Here is a 20,064-nt window from a genome sequence, read left to right as displayed (position 1 = left end):
TCACTTTGGCAATAAAAAAATAGCCTAGTAGTTTTGGTGAATCTTACTGTGTTAATTATGCCTAGTAGTTATGTCATATGTATATATTTTCTTCATTTGAGGCTTTGGAAAGCAGGAGTCATGACATAGCAATGCCACTATCAATGTCTATTACTGGCAGTGCCTGACCTATAGAAGACACTCAATAAATATTTGTTAGGTAAATGAATTGCTAGAAGCTATGCTCCATGGGGGAAAATAAATATATTTGACAGTTTATTAGTTAGGAATCTTTCTCAGAAAGCAGTTTTCAGTGTTTGATTTTCAGATGCTCTATTTCCTACTTTCAGCTTGCTCTGAGTAGTTACTCTCTGAGTAGAGTCATAATATTTAGGGATCCTGAGAGGTAGTGTTTTGTTGTTGTTGTTGTTGTACCAGTCCTAGAGTCTGTTCCTGAGCTTCCTTTTTTGCTCAAGGCTAGCACACTATCACTTGAATCACAGCTCTACTCCTAGCATTTTGGGTAGGTTATTGGAGATACAAGTCTCATAGACTTTCCTGCCTAGTCTGGCTCCAAACCGCAATCCTTAGATCTCAGCTTCCTTAGTCACTGGGACTACAGGCGTGAGCCACTGGTGACTGATGGTTCCAGAGGTTGTTTTTTTTTTCCATTATTATTATTTTATGAAATGATATAAACTTTAGCAACAAAAAGCCTAAGTTTTTGTAAATAGATAAAATGAATCAAGAAGAATTATATTACCTGACTGAAGGCCAGTGATAAGACAGTAGTTAATATTAAATGTCTCCATTTTCCTGTACCTATCTCCTTGATTATAATTATTTTGTCTCTACTGTTTTCAAATTGAAAAAAATTAAAATATGAAATATCCACAAACCTTTATCCTCTTTATCATGCCATCTTCTACAAAATGCACTGAAAAAAGTAACTGCAAGTTCTAGAAGCTGATTCACTAAAGGATAACCAGACTACTTATTAACAATGCTGTTTCTTGAGGCCACCAGGATTTACTGCTCCAGACCTCTTGGAGGTGTGGCTTGGGGATTTGCATGAGCGAGTACATCAGGGAGAAAGAGGAAAATAACCAGTATTTTCTCTTTTATCTGAAACCTAACTTCTTTTTATGCTGGCTTGCGTGTAAGGCTCTACCTGTGCGTTGGATGTATTTCTAACCTTTTTAGGGGTCCAGGAATAAGCTCATAGTGAAGTATTTTGGTAAATTTTTATCTTGGACCAAGGTTGCTGCAATTCCAAACTTTAAAATTGAAAGGAATACTAACAAACACTATTTTAAAAATGAATATAAATCTTCCTTTAACAACATGATACTTAGCATAATGTGTTGAATGTTGGGTTTTCTGTATATTATTAGGTATTTTACATGTAAAAAGCCAAACCATGATTATTTTGCTAAAAGCAATTGTAGAGGTATGTTATTCTGATTCCTATTTTATGATTTCTCACAAACTGTCTTTTTATATTCTTTTTGTTTTTGTTGGTCATGGGGGCTTGAACTCTGGGCCTGGGCACTGTCCATGAGCTCTTCAGCTGAAGGCTAGTGCTCTACCACTTGAGCCACAGTGCCACTTCCAGTTTTCTGGTGGTTAATTGGAGATAAGAATCTCATGGACTTCCCTTCCTGGGCTGGCTTTGAACTGTGATCCTCAGATCTCAGCCTCCTGAGTAACTAGTATTACAGGTGTGAGCCATTGGTGACTGGCTTGTCTTTATATTCTTTAGTAATTGAGAGTAGTCACTTAAGGATAAAGGTTGCTAAAGGTTTAAGTGAAATATCAAGATGTTCAAAGAATGCTTCTCTTCTCTCTATCCAAGTTCAAGCATAATCCTGGGAATCTTCAACACCCAAAGCATAGATCCAGTATTCTGACTTCTACAATTACTGATACCCAATGATCTTTTCTTCTCCACTCAACCAACTGGTCTTGATGTTTTACTCTGGGCACTGCAGTATGCTTCTGAAGTAATTCAGATAGTCCCAAAATTTGACCATACCCTTCTCTCTACAATAAGGCTTACAAAATAAGACTTACATGGCTTCTATACCATTTACTTCCATTTACTTTCTCCATTTTCTTTATTAGCCCCTACCTTCTTCTCCCTTTCCCCTCCCCCCCCCCCTTTTTTTAAATTGTGAAAATAACCATACAGAGGGGTTACAATTACAAATGGCACAAATTGGTAGTTTTTTTTTTTTTTTTTGTCAGTCCTGGGGCTTGAACTCTGGGCCTGGGCACTGTTCCTCAGCTCTTCAGCTCAAGGCTAGCCCTCTACCACTTGAGCCACAGGGCCACTTCTGCACCCCCCCCTCCCCTCCGCCCTGCTTTTTTTCACTTCCTTACCTAACTGCTTAGATTCCATGGTCCACATGTCATTGTGTTTTCTAATCTGCTATGCCTCATTGTCCATTTAAGGCACTTACCTGAAAAAAACTCCAATGTTGGATGAACCTAGCTGACAGGTAACTTTCTTTCCTAATAGATTGTTTCCCTATGTAAAAATCATTGTCTACCACAAGTCAGCCCTCTGCACTGTTCAACCACTGTAGTGTGAAGTCCTAAGTAGCTATCCAGCTGTTATGATTTCAAAGTTAAAAAAGTCCCACAAAAGTACAAAAAGAAAATAAAAGGTAATAGATGTGTAGTTGTGGAGTGAGACTTGAGTCATGACAAGACTAGAATGTAGAAAATGATTTATATTTTTGGATATATAAAAGTGAAAAACTTTTATATGAAAGAAGAAAATCCTTAGTAATCAAAATGAAAAAAATAAAAGGATAATTGAGTAAAAATATACTGTATACAATTAGGACCCTCAGCCATCCTTTATAAAGGATTCCTTGGAGTCAATAAGGAAATGACAAAGGCTCAATAGAAAAAGAAAGCCCTAATAATTTATGAGATAAATCTGACAAGTCAATAATTATATAAATGACACATATTTAACCGATCTCTTACCAAATAAATGGCAATTTAATTGAGATTTATGCAGATTACCAAAGATCAACATAATTAATATTAAACTTAATGTAACACTAAATCTATTTTACAAAGATATTTTCAAAGTAAACATTTTAACTACAAAATTTCCCTTTGGGAATTTATTTTACAGGTGCACTAGCAAAATTACACAATAATATTTATATCACTACTATTAGCCATTCTCTAATCCATTCTCTTATCATAGCTAGATCACTAAAAAATGTAAATATAATCTATTCCCTTTCTTACCCTCCTTGTTTCCAACTTTTTATTCTTTGCAGTGCTGGGGATCCAGGCCATTTCTCATGAATGCTAAGCAAGCAACCTACCACTGAGACACTCCACTGCAGCACACCCCCTGCCAAGTTCATTTTTAAGGTTGAAAGGACTCTCCATGGCTTGGCTCCGGCTTATCACTACAGCTTCATTTCTTTTTATTCCCCTATCTTCATACTCTACTCTCTGGAAATATCGCACATTTGTAGTCTGCAAATGTACCATATATTCTATCGCCTTTGCCTGGAACCTTGAACACTATGTTTTGTGAACCCCTCTTATTGTGTATCCCCTCCCCCATAATTGCACTCTTATTGAACTGTAATGGCTATCTATTACATTGTTCCAGCCTTATCTTTTTAAAGGCCTGGGTATGTGTTTCAGAGTTGTGTCTTTTGCATCTAGTACAGAACCTTGTACATAGCAGGTACTCAGTGGGGTAGCTGAATATAAGTGAATGTATGTTGTGTAAAATCCTGCAGCACTACATGAATTACTCTGGAGTTGGATAAAGTTGATGAATCATGGGAAGTCATACCGACATGGACTAGACAGGGATAAATTAGTTCTCAATAATGCTAAGACACAATATTTTCCTACACACCTGCTCACAAAACGATTTCAGGACAGCCAGTCCTTAGATTCACTTTCTGCTCTTTTCCTTTACCTTCAAAAAATTCCAGAAATGTGGATGTGTGGGTTTTGTAAACTCAGTATCTAAAAAACAAATTAAAATTTTTACCAAATAAAACATTTTCTCCTTTTGTGCTTGTATTGGTTAAGGACAAAACCAATCATATGGTTTACAAAATCGATAAGCAGTCATCTCTACTAGTTTTAGTTGTTCAGATATTTATTCTTCTTTATCTCATCTCCATCAAGAACACTTCGATTTGATTCCCATTACTACCCACCAATAATATGCTCTTACCTGATCTCCTCATTTAGACTCTTTCTGTCCAGGCTATTCTTATACTACTACCACTTATGCATTTCTGATGCACTAACCTAGAGGAGAAAGTCCAAGATACTCCTTAGCTATTCCTCTCACCATTTTCTATAACTTCTCATCTTCAGGACTATGAGCTCAGGCATACCAGATTTTTATTGTTCTCTAAAACCTTTATACTGTTTGTACTCTATTCCTGGGCATGTTAATATTATCATATTATCACATTTATTTTTGCATAGATTGACCTCTCTATTTTTCTCAGTTCATTATTTCTGGAGGCTGCTCAAATTTTACTTCTTATGAAAACTCTTCCTCGGCACTCAAGTTAAGCTATTGACTTATCCCATTGCTTTGAAAGACTTATCTCATTGCTTTGTAATGATTTATTTGCATGATGGTGTGGATACTGCTAAATCTGCATGAAATGTCTGTTATTGTAACCATGCATTTTCAGCTTCCTTGAAAGTCATGTATGGCCATTTGGCTGGGTCTCTCATGATGGAATAAGCATGTGATTGATTTGGGTCACTTCTGCTACTTGTTTTTACCAAAAACTTTCTTGATCTAGAATTTTGATATGGCCACAACCGCAGCTGCTGTGGAAACACTGGTGATGGTACAGAAGCTGGATGAAAGGGATCTGGGTCCTCACCCTGGCTATATGAGGCAAAGCTAACTACCCATCTAAAATACCTTTCTTGAACAACTGTGTAAGAGAAAGAAACTTCTATGTCCTCTACAGATCTAGAATACTTTTTATCAGGGAAGTTTAGTTTAACACAGGCTTTAACTTGTCCTCTTATTGGTTTGTCTGAGGACCTTTTAAGAACTTGAACCAGACTAATAGTAAAAAGGGTTTAAAATCAGAGATCAAGATAGAATGATGCAGTGTTAACTTCTCAAAAGGAAGTGGATATTCACTTCAAACCCTGTCTACTGATTAGTTTTGTTTTGCAAAGTCTGCTTTACTGTTTCAGAACATATGGTAGCTATACCTAAAGACAAGTATGCATGGCTTTCATTTGCTCCCAAGAGTCATGTCTCACAGCATGAGTGAGCTTCTATAGTCTCTCCTCTTGAAAGGGAGATGAGCTCATGACTTCTTGAACACAGACTCTGGTGGAAGTCTTGTATCAACAAAAAAAAGACCAGGTTATATATACCATCCTAAGAAAGGGGAAAGATGAGTAAACATGGAGTCAAAGAATAAGTATACCATATCCGAGTGATTATTTTGTAGCAATTCAGATTTGTAGTTTGCAGCACTTATTACTTAGTAGATGTAAGAGTCTTTACTGTGGTATCCAATGAGAATGAACTGTGAAGACCTAGTCTTACATATAAACCACCATTCCCCAGCAAAATCAGATTACCTGTACTTCACTACCTTTCAAACTATGTAATCTCATTTGTGGCTCTTGGGTGACTTTGCTCTGCACAATCAACCACTTGCTTCCAGAGGAAAGTACCTTGAAGATTCAGTAATTTTAGAAGAAGGTAAGATAAGTGGAATATTCAAATAAAAGAACATGGAGTTTGAGTGTCAAGAGTTCAGTCTTAATTCTCTATGTCTTTTCTATCAATCTCTACCATAGCAATGTTTCATTCACAGGCCTGCTCCCCACACAAAATCTTGTCTCATCTTCCCATTCTGTGCCCTATTCTTCCAGAGATTCCATTATATTTCCAACTGTCCTATTTGAAGAAAGGAATTTAAGCTGACACTGAGGGCGAAGCTTCACAGATTCGCTGTTGTCTCATCTCTGGGTTCTATTCCTTCTCACTTGCCCTCTCAGTCAAGCCTCATGACCTATTTGCAGTGACTATGATATGATCTTTTAACTGCATTTTCCCTAACCTTTCCTCACTCAGAGCAGCTAGATCAGTTTTTCAGACATGTCATTTTCTCACTGAAAACCTTTTTCACCTTTGAGCCTAAAAACAAACTGTTTCATCCACTCACACTTAATTTATGTTTACCAAACTTCCACTGTGCTATTATAAATGTTGATTTCATATTCCTTATACTTTCAAAGTCTTGTTCTTTTTGACAATCCTATGAATCTTCCTCTTCTCATTCTTGTTAGGTCTCATGACAACATGGAATAACATCTTCAATTTTATTACTTACCTCTATAGTTCTCTTGGAATCTTGTTCTCTTGTGCTTGAATCACTATATGATTGTGATCTTGATGGGGATGTTATTGATTTAGATTGAGAGACTAATATGGGGACTTGGTGTGAGAATTTGAACAAAAAATGCCACAATGTGAGTCATGGTCATAGCTCCTCTCTTCATGTTAGTGTCTTATGTAAAAAAAAAAGTTTATATTAGAAATATGAAAGGAGAAAAGAGTAGGGAGACAGAAAAGGGTAATAGAGTGAATATGACCAAAGTGCATGAATAGAAATGTCATACGGTAATCTCTTACTTCACACAATTGAAAAATTATACTACTAAAAAAATGACAAGTTTAGGGGGGATATTTTTGCCATGCTAGGTAAAAGGTTAATCCATGTATGCATTTTCACACTTACATTGTTTGTACTTATCTTTGTATCTATTCTTTTCCCAAATATAAATATGAGTTGAGTTCCACCTCAACTTACCTAATAACTACAAGTTTTGCTACATGGGGTGGTGTACAACTTTAGCCCTAACCACTAGAAGGCTATTAGAGGCCAGGCATTTGAAGCCAGCCTGGGCAATATACCATGGCTCTTTCAAACAAATGACTTAGCTAGTTAACTAATATAAGCAAAAAAATAACCAGTTTTCTCAGTTGTTCTTCCCCTTGGTTTGTATATTATAGCTCTCCTCTGTACAAACACTTGGAAGTTTCCTTGCTTTCAGTTTCCAGCATTTGGCCTTCTTGAATCACCCTAGTAACGAATCACTTATTTCCTTCCTCCCCTGCTTTTTGTTTTTTAAAAAAAACCTTATTAACATAAGTTTCCTAAGTAAATTTTGTGATATCATTAGTTAAAAAGTTAAAGAGTGCTAGCAACAGTAAGCAAAGTGAAAATTTTTCTTCATATGCAGCATTAAAACTTTCAATTTTTAAAAAATATGTTGCTTCCTATACAATGACTCCTCACTTCTATAGTTCTTGTTTAACTTTGTTATATGATCTCATAAAATTCAAACAAATATCTAAGTGATAGCATAATTATAATTAAAAATTAGCAAAATAATACAGAGAATCACAGCACATTTTCTCTGCTGGTACTAGTGCAATGTAGCATTTCATGTTTAACATATGAAAAAATAAAGCTTTTTTTTGAAATAAAAATTACTACTAACCTAGTAGAATGGAAGTGTTTAATATAGATATTTTAATTACTTTTAATTAAAATCTTGTAGAGATTTTGCATTGATGCTCTATGGAAAGTTAGTATCTGCATATTTAAGGAAGTAATTTGTTTTAGAGTTTAGCTTTTTTTAAAAAAAGCCTTTAATACTAGGAACCCACACACCTTTTCAAAGACTTAATATAAAGCACATAGCATTTTATGAAATAATTCCCAATACATTACTCAGAAGGACTCCTGGAGGAAAAGTTTGTCAAGAAAGGTTTTCAGAATTTGGAGGCTGGGGAAAAGGGCTTAGGAAGGAGCAAGTAAGTGCCCTCAATTCAATAAAGTAAAAACATATATAATCCATCTCAAGACAGAACCTAAAGTTTCTTATTTCTAATTCTTTGTTGATTATCCTTTAGTAGTAACTTTGTTTCCAGTTGTTATCTAATTGGTGGCCCTAAAACACTGAATTAATTAATTCATTCAACAGACAATTAAAATATCCGCCTACTCTACACCATCCAAAGTTCCTGGTGCTTGGTGTGAATCAGTGAATAAAACCAACAAAGCATGTATTCCACTGGGATGCAAGAGAGGCCAACAACAGATCATAAACACAATCAACACTAAAAATACAGGTTAGAATGCCATAAAGTGCTGTGGAATAATAAAACAGATATGCAATAAAACAGGTATGCAATTTAGAATTAGGTAGTTTAGAATTAGTAGAGTTAGCGTAGGAATAATTGAGAAGTTGACATTTGAATAAAGACCTGAAGGAATATCCATAAGGTGGAAGCTGTGGCAATCTAAAAGTAGAACATTCTAGGTTGAGAGCAGCAAAGTTGGAATCAATCATTGAAGTCTACCCTCATTTATATACGGAAAGGTATACAGTCAAAGTAAAGCTCTACTTTTGAATACATTCGTATTTGTGGTATTTCTTTTATATAATCAATTTAACATTGATTTAATAAAGAATTACATGGGGTTTTCACTACATATGCCATGCTAAGCTTTGAACTTGAGATCCTCCAGCCTCAGTCTCCTGGCATTCCAATAAATATTTACTGAGTACAAACTAGGTGCTAGGTAATAACAGTAAGACAAACATGGTTTTTGTTCCCATTAAGCTTACAGTTTAATGGAGGCAGAAGAGACAAGTAAGCAGATACTGTATAACACACTGTGGCATAGTATGGAGGCACCAGGGCAGAGAACAGACACCCTCCAAGATTACAGAAGACAGGATTTTAGAGAGAAAGCTACTAGAAATCAAACTTTCATTTCTGCTAACAGCATACCTATCAGAACAGATTGTTCCTAGAACCAAATAATAAATGGTGCACATATACTTAATCAGCACAAAATTCTAGTGAAAGAATGGAAGTTTAGAGAGGTTAGGTACATTGTCCAAGGTCACAGAAATAAGAAGTGAGAGAAATTACATAAATTCAGTTAATATGCTCCAGGTCCTATACTCTTGCCTACTGTCTTATACATGCTCTCTGAACCACAGGTGCTCATGCACGCGCGTGCGCATGCGCGCGTGCGCACACACACACACACACACACACACACACACGCGCGGATAACTCCATCTATTTCCCAGCTGCTAATAGGTAAGGTGTGGTATAGGCTGTCTGCATAGTTTATATGTAGAATACCTTTCATCAGCATGACACAGAATGCAGAAAGTCTGTGTTCAAAACTAAAATTAAATCATAATCTTCACACGGTAGTGTGAGTTTATGGCCCTGGTGTTCACCAATCAGAACAAAGAGTGCACTAGAAGCAGCTCATTGGAATTTTCTCTTCCTGCTGTCTTCTACTACTCTCAACAAATGAAGTACTATCTCCTTATTAATTTGAGTACTGCCTATTGACTACATGCAATTTTTCCAAATTAGTGTCTTTCCTGCTCTGGAACCCCAGCTCTCTTTTTAAATGTTATCTTTATAGACAGATGTTAGCTTGATTTTTGCTGAGACTGATAGCAAAGACCACAGGGATGTTCTGGATCAAGTTTCAAGTTATCTGATATCCTCCAACCTACCAGAAAGTTATCATATGACAATCATCACGCTCTTCCTATTTTTAAAAAAATTCATTTTGTTTTACTGTAAAGGTTATGTATGGAGGGGTTACATTTACATAAGTACATTTTTTGTTGGACAGTATTAGCCCCTCCGTTGTTTTCTCCCCATAAATTATAAAGTTCATTTCCAACAGAGTGTCTTGTGAGTATTGCCGTTGCATTCATTCACTCTATGTCCTTTGTATCACCATTTTGTGATTCCTTTTCCCTTCCCCAAATCAGATAAATGTATATACAAGACATACGGTACCAAAATAAAAAAACAGTGACAACAGGAAATAAACCAAAGGGGAAAAAATACAAAAGAAAAAAGGAATAGCTTAAAAAATAACAAATGTTTTAATATCTTGGAGCTCATGTCAATTAGCATCATTTTATATGGTCGTATGTACACAGCTATTGAGCTACTGAGATCCTCTGCTATGACTGTCCTAGACATCTGCTAATTATAGATGAGGGAAACCATGGAGCCTATGTTTCTTTGGGTTGGGCTTACTATACTTAATATGATTTTTTTCCTCAAGCTTTCTATTTCCCTACGAATGGGACATCTCATTCATTCTGATGGAAGTATAGAATCCCATTGTATACAAATCACATTTTCTTGATCCATTCATCTACTGTCTTAGCTAGGGTAAATAATGTTGTAATGAACATAGTTGTTCTGGTAGCTTTAGTGTAGCTTCCTACCATTTCTAATACCACCAGATACCTTTCCAATAATATCCACTGTTGAAAACCATTGGATGATTTAGAAAAAAACTTTGAATATTTACATAATTTAAATGTATGTTTCCACTGTACATCTTGGTTATTTTCAACTCGGTATATTTATTGGCATGTCTAATATGAGATAACAGGGATGATTTCTGGCTCATACATCATTCTGAAGGCTGTATCCATCAAAAGAGAATTTCCTAACAGCTTAACTGATGGGGTAGATATAGAACATTGGAGAAAAGTCAGAACCAGGAATGAATTTCCAACACAACAGGAAGAAAAGCAATTTTATCAACTGAATTTAGGGCAAATGAAATAGGAATATGATGAAAGAAATTTGATAAAAATGTTGTTTAAAGACAAACACTAAATTAAAATAGACTGCCGGTGCTATTATAGCATCAGCATCATCTCATGTGACAAAAGGAATCATAGTCAATTTTCTATTCATAAATAAAGTCCAATTTATTATGAGAGGAAAACATTGACCAGGCTTATAGTGATGATAATAAAAAAGCAACAGTTGTGTTGACTAATTTTTAGTTTTATAAATTAATTCCTTGTTCTTTTCATAGTAGATAAACATTTCAATATTTTGTAACATGTACAAGTAAAAATTTAAGTAAAAAATACATAATGATATGTAACTATTCCTTTTAAGTATTAGTATCATGGGCAGAGCTTATATTGAGAGATTTAACAGAGTTTCTAAAATACTAGATAGCTTCTGAGAGATAATTCATAAATTTATAATGGCAAGTAAATGAAAACACAGAGTAAACTTTCTAGATGAAAATACGGCTTTCCTAATAACCAAAGGCTGAAAAATGAGAACAATGTAATATGCACTAGATTCCTATCATGGGGAATGTGTGTGTATCTAATGCTTGCATATATTACTCCTATGCTTTGAGAATAGAGCAACAATTGTAATTTTGCTCTGAATCAAAATAACAGAATCTGTCATTTGACATGCTGTAGTGTTTGCACTTTCATTATTGTTCATAGAATAATTGCATGCTTCTTTTCACTGCTATTTTGTAGCAGTTTATCTCTTTAAAAATGCTGCTCAAACTGTACTCAGTGTGAATCTCAAAGTTAAAATCAGTCACTACATTTCAACAGACATTTTCAACACACCCATACACATACTTATGCATATCTATTTTGATAAAATGTGGTTCTTACATGCCTAGTATGTTATTTCACCACAATTTGCATTGTTATAATAGGTTATTGATTATTTTGAGTTTAAGAGACCAAGGTAGTATTCAGTAATGACTAAGTGCTACAAGTTTATTGCAAGTGCCCAAGGTTCACTCACCCCAAGCAATTTAGTCAATAACCAATTTTTATACTTCTATCTCCTTCAAAATTCCAAACCAATAATCTCTGTTTTTTTTAATTATTTCAGTATCAGACTAACATTTCCCATGGAAATCAATATGGGTGCGATCCATTAGCCAAAAATCTGCAGCACTGCAATGCAAACATATTAAAAATATTGATCTTGCAAAGCTACTGATGTTTTGATTGACTTTAATGTTTGTAAGCAGCAATAACAGAATTTCAATGACTGAAACAAACTTTTGATTAAAATTATAGATTTTTTTGGGGAAGGGATTTGCTATTTTACTGGCTTAAAGTATATCACATGGCTTACTTGCCTGTCATAAATGAGCGCAATGAGATATACTTATCCAATTCCTTATTTGTAAATATTTCAGTCCATTATAGTTTACACATCTTTAATCTACTTTCAACTGCTCTGACATTTCAATTTTACTTCTCATTATATCACATAGTGAGGTAGAATTTTCAGACTGAGTGTGACAGGAATAGAAAGCTTGATGCTTTTTTTTTTTTTTTTTTAAATAACAACATTATGCAACCTTTGGAATGGTGTTTTATTCTTGGATTAAATTCTCCAACTGTAAAATGGAATTAACCTTGGGAATCAATGAGCATTCTTATTACATTTTGAGATGAATGGATAACCAAGACTATAACTTACACATACAAAAGATTGTATGACGAAAAGCAAGTCTCTTTAAAAAAAGGGCACAGAATTTCACAGCCATTTAGTATTGGTCTTATTTTATATATGACAAGATTGAGATTTCATAGGGTACAATGACAAACCCAAAGGGATTTTTACTAAGGCCTTTCCTGATTGCTCTACCTAGATATCACTGTGATCCATCAGGCACTTAGCCTATTGAATTTTTATACTAACATCACAACCTAAAGCAATGTATGTGTATGTATGTGTGATCAATTTTCTGTTCTAAAACATAAGCTTGGTTGGGTGTCAGTGGCTCATGCTTGTAATCCTAGCTATTCAGGAGATGAGATCTGAGGACCGAGGTTCAAAGCCAGCCCTGGCAGGAAAGTCCAGGAAAGTCGGTGAGACTCTGATCTCCAATAAACCACTCAGAAACTCTAAGTGGCACTGTGGCTTAAGTGGTAGAGCACTCGCCTTGAGCTGAAGAGATGAGGGACAGCACCCAGGCCCAGATTTGAAGCCCTACAACCAAGCTTGATACAGTAGGAATTTTGTTCACTATTTTTATGTCAGATTCCTAACTTGTAGGATAGTATATGAAATACAAGAAGTACATGAATGAAGAAGCCAGAATCAAATGCAGAATCAAAGCAACTTGGAGACACATTTCCTTGCCCTTTACCATAGAGGCTGATACCACTGCAGCCTTGTAGAACCACTTCTGTTGATGCTGCTGTGCTTTTGTGGATGTCAGTAGGGTAGTAAGGTTTAAATTGACCAAATCTGGGGTAGAATCTTAAACTATATAGACCATGACTTACTCATCTGTGAAAAGAGATCCTAAGTGTCACTACAAAGACCAGCACTAAGGTGTAAACAAGACAGAAAATGCACACAAAGTGAAGGTCAGACAACAGGTGTGCAGTTAGTTGTCCTCTTATCTTTATATAGTAATGGGACAAAAGCTAACTTAATGGTTTAATTTTAAATCTTAATTGTTTTCCCTTTAAGATGCTCCCTTTCGTGAATGGAGGGATAACCTTTGAGACTGCTTAAAGGGACTACCATGCAGAAACTGACATGAAAAATGTGCTTAGATGTGAGAGTTGAAGTACTTTTGGGGAATTAATAAGAGCCAAGAATGGAAGATATGAAATAATCAAAAGATATGGGACTGGAGAAGATACATTATACGTGGGCCAGCTGCCTAAGAATTGAGTGACAGGTAGGTGATGCTAGAACTGGAGTACTTGCCTCCACCTTTGGCCACACCCTCTCTCCAAAGGTCCTAACATTTGCATAGATTTAATCCATTCACAGAAGCCATTTTCAGTTTTATCAGCATCTCCCCTCTGTTTATCCTTGAAAGCAGCTCCTATTTCAGCTTTAGGTAATCATCCACTGAGACTGCTAAAGTCTATCAGCCACCTTGGAGTTGTAAAGCTGGTGAGCTTTGGATGAGATATCAAAGGGCTCTCTATGGTCAGATAGAGGCAGCAAGCTGAGCAAGTTCTTTCACATGGAATATTCCTACAAAATACTTTAATGAAAGTGAAGGATCCATGCTAGGGATTGATTGATGAGCACCAAAATAGCAATGAGTTTTCTTAAAGATTTGTGTTCTTTGAAATTTAATTTTATTGTCAAGGTGATATACAGAAGGATTACAGTTACATATGTAAGGTAGTGAGTACATTTCTTGTAAAGATTTTTATTTCTAAAAATAAAGACTGTTGAATATGAGATGATGGGGGGGGGGCTAACATGCAAATGGGAGAAAATGGTTCTTTCCATGTTAATAGAAATGAAAATGTGCAGCAGTGGACATGGATGAAAATGCACTGTACTGTGGGCTGTGGGTGGAGAGGGAGGGACTAGGAGACAATGAAGGAACAGAAGACACTGTACTAATGGAAATGCACTCATTACCTGACTCATGGAATTGTAATCCTCTGTATATCACCTTTAAAGTAATAATAAATTAATTTAAAAAGTAAATGATATGTTAAGCAAAAAAATGGTTCTCTGTCATTTGTGCTTAATCAAATATGTGGTATAACTGGCAATTACCACACAACCTAAAATAGCACTGCTATTTTGACTCTGAAATAGAAAGCCTGTCAAACATACTCCTGACTTAGTCACACACTACCTAGTGTGTCAGTGGCACAATAGGAAGCATGATCCTTTGAGCTCCACCAGACCTATACTTTTAGAGGACCATACACCCCTATCTGAGCTACTATTTTGAAGTGCTTTTTGTAGTGTCTATAACCTACAAGTTAATCTACAAGTCCTAAAAGCTCAGCGATATTTAAGGATAATTAATATTACCTGGACTCTCTGGCAGTACTGGTGTACTGCCATAAGTGCTTATGCTTGCTAGACAAGAACTCTACCATTGAGCCAAGATACTAGCTCTTTTCTGCTTTAGTTGCTTTTCCAACAGGGTCTCACTTTTATTCCTGAGCCAGCCTGGAGCATGAAACTCTTACTTAAACTTCTTGCACAATTGGGATGACAGGAGCATCTCACATGCCGATGATTGAGATAGGTGTTTTGTATTTCCTCAGGCTGGCTTCAAACTGTGATTCTCCTGATCTCAGCCTTCTGAGTAGTTAGGACCGTATGTATGAGCCATCATGCCTGCTTTAAGGGTAATCTCTCTTTTCTAAAAAATACCTTTAAGTTGTCATGCAAAGGAGTTTCACTTAAACATAACAGTTTTTGAGTACCATGCATCTTGAGATGGACAATACCACAATGCTGGCTTTCCTCATAACACTGCACACACACAGTATGAAGATATCTGCTTATCAGTGAAGAACGGAAGGAGAGGAGAGAAGCAAGCTTTAAATGGTAACTATTATTTTTTCTTACGTAGGAAAGTATTTAGATGAAGGAAAAAGACCATTCAAATGCCAGGACTTGGATTCATTCAACATAAATTAAATGTATGCAAGTGGGAGATCTGGCTTAATTCCAAAGACAAAATACTTCAGCTTCATGGGGAAGTTAAGCATAGGCCAAAATCTCAAACCATATATGTGAAGCTATTTAGTATTTGAAAAGGTCCAATATTTTAACTTATAAAAGAAATTTACAAAGTTCTTAGAAATTTTAATGGTATAAACACTTTAAATATAGAGAGCTGGCAATTGTTGAGAAATATTTGGCACAGGTTCTGATGGAGATTTGTTTTTTTTTTCTTTCCAGGAACACACTAGAAAATTTAAAACATAGTTATTGAGAACTTGGAAGATACCTCCCTAATTTATAACTATTTTAAGGCACATCAGATTAGGATCTGCAACTTCCTGATATTATGCCTCTAAATTGCAGGGTAAAGCATTTGTTCTACTCAACTCAAGACAAAAATTAGGAAAAATAATGTGTGTGCATGCATAAGCTAAAAGACATTGTGCACATGATTTCAAAAGCTCAATTTCTTCTTAACTTTTCCATCTATACATTCTTCAATTAAGCAACTATAGTTTAGAGGTTAGAATAAATGCCCTTCTAGGAAAATTCAATTATGTAATACAAATGCTTGATACTACAAAAAGAGGTATCTGAACGTAACCACTTTTTAGATGTTCTTATATGATTCTCATTGTTATTCTGTGTGTGAGTATGGGGACAGAGGTATGGAAGTTCTTTACTATACAATCCTCTTCCCTATAAACTGACCTTAAAACAGCATTATGAGCTGGCCCCTGGTGGTTCATGCCTGTAATCTTAGCATTCAAGAGGCTAAGACCTGAGGATAGCAGTTTGAAGCTAAGTAGGAAAAGTCCTAACAATCTTTTTTTTTTTTTTTTTTTTTTTTGGGCCAGTCCTGTGGCTGGAACTCTGAGCTTGGGCACTGTCTGCGAGCTACTTCTTGCTCTAGGCTAGCACTTTACTATTTCAATCACAGCACCACTTCTGGCTTTTTCTGAGTAGTTTCTTGAGGATAAGAGTCTCATGGATATTTCCGCCCAGGCTGGCTTCAAACTGCCATCCTCAGATCTCATCTTTCTGAGAAGCTAGGAGTACAGGCATGAGCCAAAGGCATCAGGCTCCATGAAAAACTTATCTCCAATTAACCACTGTAGAGTTGGAAACAGAGCTGTGGCTCAAGTGGTGGAGTGCTATCCTTGAACACAAAAGCTCAGGGACAGCGCCAGGGCCTGAGTTCAAGCCCCAGGTCTCCCACAAAAGAAACCAAAAAACTTCTCTACATTTAAAATATAGAAAGTTGTGTGTGTGTGTGTGTGTATGTGTGTGTGAGAGAGAGAGAGAGAGAGAGAGAGTGGATGGATGGGGGGGTGAGCTCAAAGGGAGAGGGTAAATGAATGAAAAGTAGGGAGAATGAGTCATGTATATAATGAATATCCTGTGCAAGTGAGAAAATTAGCGGGAGGGAATGGGTTTGGAAAGATGGGGGAGAATGATGAAAGTGGTGATATTGACCAAGATGATTTGTTGAATGATAACTTCTTTGTACAACCACTTAAAGAAAATGAAAAGAAAAAAGAAGAAAAAAGATAGCTAGAAAACGTTTGGTGATGTTTTTCAAGAAGTTATACATAGACCCAGCAAATTACTCCTAGAGAATTAAAAATAGAGTACAAACAAAAAGTATACGTGAAGGCTCACAGTAGCAAGGTTCTTAACAGTGAAAACAAGCCAAATGTCTTTCAACTGATGAACAGATAATAGAAAAATGTGGTCTATGTATATACAATAGAATATTATTTGGCAATAAAAAAGAACAAAAAGAATACACAAAATGACATGAATGAACCTGGAGTACATTCTAAAGGAAAGAAGCCAGATATGAAAGGTCACATATGATATGATTTCATTTGTATGAAATGTCCAGAATAGAAGATGCAGAGAAATAATGTAGATTAATGGTTGCTAGGAAATGGGAGGAGAGGAAATGATCCAAGTGAGCACTCAATGTGTATGAGTCTTCTTTCTGGGGTTAAGCATATATTCTGGAATTAAGTAGTAGTGATGTTTGCACAGCATTTTGAATGCTGTGGAAGTGACTAAATTGCAATAAGTTACAATGATAAATTTCATATAATATCAATGTTGCCTTAAAAAATGGACCCAGGAAGAATATTATCTAGGTACTATCTTTTAAAACTCATAACACTTCAATATGTGTTTAGTTGGCTGTGCTTAACTGAAGTGGGAATTATTCAATCATCTGTAGAGTTATGAATATTCTCCTAAATATATATTTATAATTCTGGCGAAATAAAAGGAAAAATTTGGGAGTAAATTTACTTTACGTATAACTTTTCCAGTGATGAAACAGATCTACAGAACTTAAATGATTGACCTAGCATTACAAAAACTAAAAACAAACAAACAAAAAAAGCTAAAGCAATAAGTTAATAAGCCCATACATTTAAAGTACTTAGACCAGGCTTGGTGAATATAAGAGAGGCTTAAGAATCAAGCTTTACAGATGTCTACATTAGTGCACTTCTCAGCAAAACATACTGCTTCAGAAATGTACAGTTACACAGTGAAGACAGCCAGGTGGGAGCACATTATTATGCACTTTTTCAGGAACAGGAGATAGATAACAAAAATCAGGTGGATATGTGTGATAACTGACTTGTCCTACCAGATATCCTAAATAAACTGTCCACGAGCCTGCTCATACAGACTATTTTATTGCACTTATATAACTAGTGGAAGTTTTCTAATGAGCTACAATTCTTAGCACTAGAAAAATTTCAAGTAAATATTCACACCTCCAGCTTCTTTGAGAAAATTGGAAAATCTAACAGCATTGGGTTTCCATTCCTGCATGTTGCCAATCAACTGGAGTTTGAGTTTGTAACTCCCTATTCTGAAGTTGAAGCTTTAAGATTAATGCACAGAATTATATCTGTGAATTGTGCAGTAAAAACTTACATTAAACAGAAAATACTAAGTGGCATTTGCTACTTATACTTAATTTCTAGCCATATGTACATAGTTAATCCCAAATTTAGAAAAGTGGGCTATTACCCTGAGGATAAAAACAAAGGTAATATGCATCACTTTTACAATAAAATTAAAAACAAAAAACAAAAACAAAAACAAAGGAGACTTGGAAGGTTAAAAAGGTTAAAAATAATTTAACCGGTAAATCCATGGGTGAAGAATCTATTCCTTGGACTTCAGTTATTTGAAGTTAGTTGTATTTTTTCTTTAGGGGAGGCATTGATTCAAAAGTTTTTATTCATATGTTAAATAAAAGCAAATGACACTTTATTTAGAATAATTCTCCTTAATTTAAATAAAGTCTACCACGATAAAATGGAACAGGCCTACTTTTGCCCTGAACTAATCATCTATATGAAAAAAATAATTTTTTTATTATTATCATGAAGGTTATCTACAGAGGGTATAAGAAAAAAATTCAAAAATAAAAATAGGTTACAACACCTCAGATATCCTCCCTCTTCCACCTTACACTTTTTCATGTTAAAACATATGCTCTGCCACCTGCAGATAAAAGTCACACACTAAGAGTGTATATTCTGACAAGAATTACTGGTTTCAAGCATGCCTGGTGGTTTTGGACAGTAGCACTTAAGAAACCTTCAATCTGGCAGCATTATCACTGCACATTTTCTAAAGCATTTCTCCAGTATAAAGTTGTACAAATTTTGGGATCTAACCTTTGAGAAAAAACAAAATAAAATGGAAATAGAAAGGATCCCAGGGTAGCAGTATGGTTCAAATCGTTTTTTTGTTTCTCGTCACATTCATACTTTTCCCCCTATTCATTTTACACCTCTAAGACAGTCACGAAAGACAATTGGAATTAAAAAAAAATTCCAACAGAGTAAAACTCGACACTATAATACTCAGATATTTCTGTTCCCAGATATACTTCATAAGGAATTTATACTCTTGTTTTCGTATTTCTATTTTACCCTCTCTTATATTTCTATTTTGTTTTGATATCTATTTATTTAATCTTTCATTGTGCTACAGAAAAGGTTTGTGGTATAGAGAAATGAATGCAGGCAAGACTTCCAGTGATGGCAAAGAGCAGAAGTGGTCAAATTCCCTTCCTAAATTAACTATGGAAGTTCACAAAATTGTCAAGATTGACCATTTTAGCACTCTAGAAGTCAACAAAACCCAAACAATAAATTGAGAAATGTTTACCAATGCAAATCTGTTGAGTACAGGTAAGTGGCAATCAAGTGTTCACCTCAGAAAGCACCAAATGCTTTTAAACTGGGAGTGGCTGTAAAAACTTGCAGCTTTGCTGATAGCAGAAAAAACCTGATTTGAAGTTGAAGGAAAGAAACTCATGTTTAATGGTGTTATCAGCAAATAAATCTCCAAGAAAATAAAGTAGAAAATAAAAACATAGGGTAGACTTAAAAATTGCAGTGATCTCTGCAACTCACAAATTGGCTTGGAGTGATTGAACAAAAATGCTGGCCATTAAGTTATGCAAGCAAAGGGGTAACTTCTAGAACACCAGACTCGAATATGACAAAAGTAAGGATTAAGAAACAAAACAAAACAGATGTGCATATTGAAGTGGAGACAGATCTTGAGAATTTAGGCAAAAGTCTAAAGCCAGAATGAATCTAAGTTGAACATAAACCTATAACAAAAACCTACAAAGGAACCAAATCAGAATCAGGCTTGTTGTCACCATTTCTATTCAACATGGTACAGAAGGGTACAACTAGTAC

General features: G+C 35.4%; 1 protein-coding gene across 3 annotated transcripts in view; it reads right to left on the bottom strand.

Moving 5' to 3' along the window:
• Positions 1 to 20,064, bottom strand: part of Fam172a (family with sequence similarity 172 member A) — a 380,050-nt gene that overhangs the window by 70,068 nt on the left and 289,918 nt on the right. Inside the window, exon 11 of one of the 3 annotated variants that reach the window (XM_042691029.1) lies at positions 3,881 to 3,993. The exons of the other annotated variants lie outside the window; for them this stretch is intronic. Within the exon in view, the coding sequence (XP_042546963.1) occupies positions 3,920 to 3,993 (74 nt within the window). The 3' untranslated portion in view covers positions 3,881 to 3,919. The remainder of the gene's footprint in view (positions 1 to 3,880; positions 3,994 to 20,064) is intronic. 3 annotated transcript variants of the gene reach the window in all.

The sequence above is a fragment of the Dipodomys spectabilis genome, unplaced genomic scaffold, assembly GCF_019054845.1.
Source record: "Dipodomys spectabilis isolate Male_0828 unplaced genomic scaffold, ASM1905484v1 ptg000140l, whole genome shotgun sequence".
Classification (NCBI taxonomy): Eukaryota; Metazoa; Chordata; class Mammalia; order Rodentia; family Heteromyidae; genus Dipodomys; species Dipodomys spectabilis.
The sequence above is the reverse complement of the archived record's forward strand: the minus strand, read 5'-3'. Positions and strand labels throughout refer to the sequence as shown.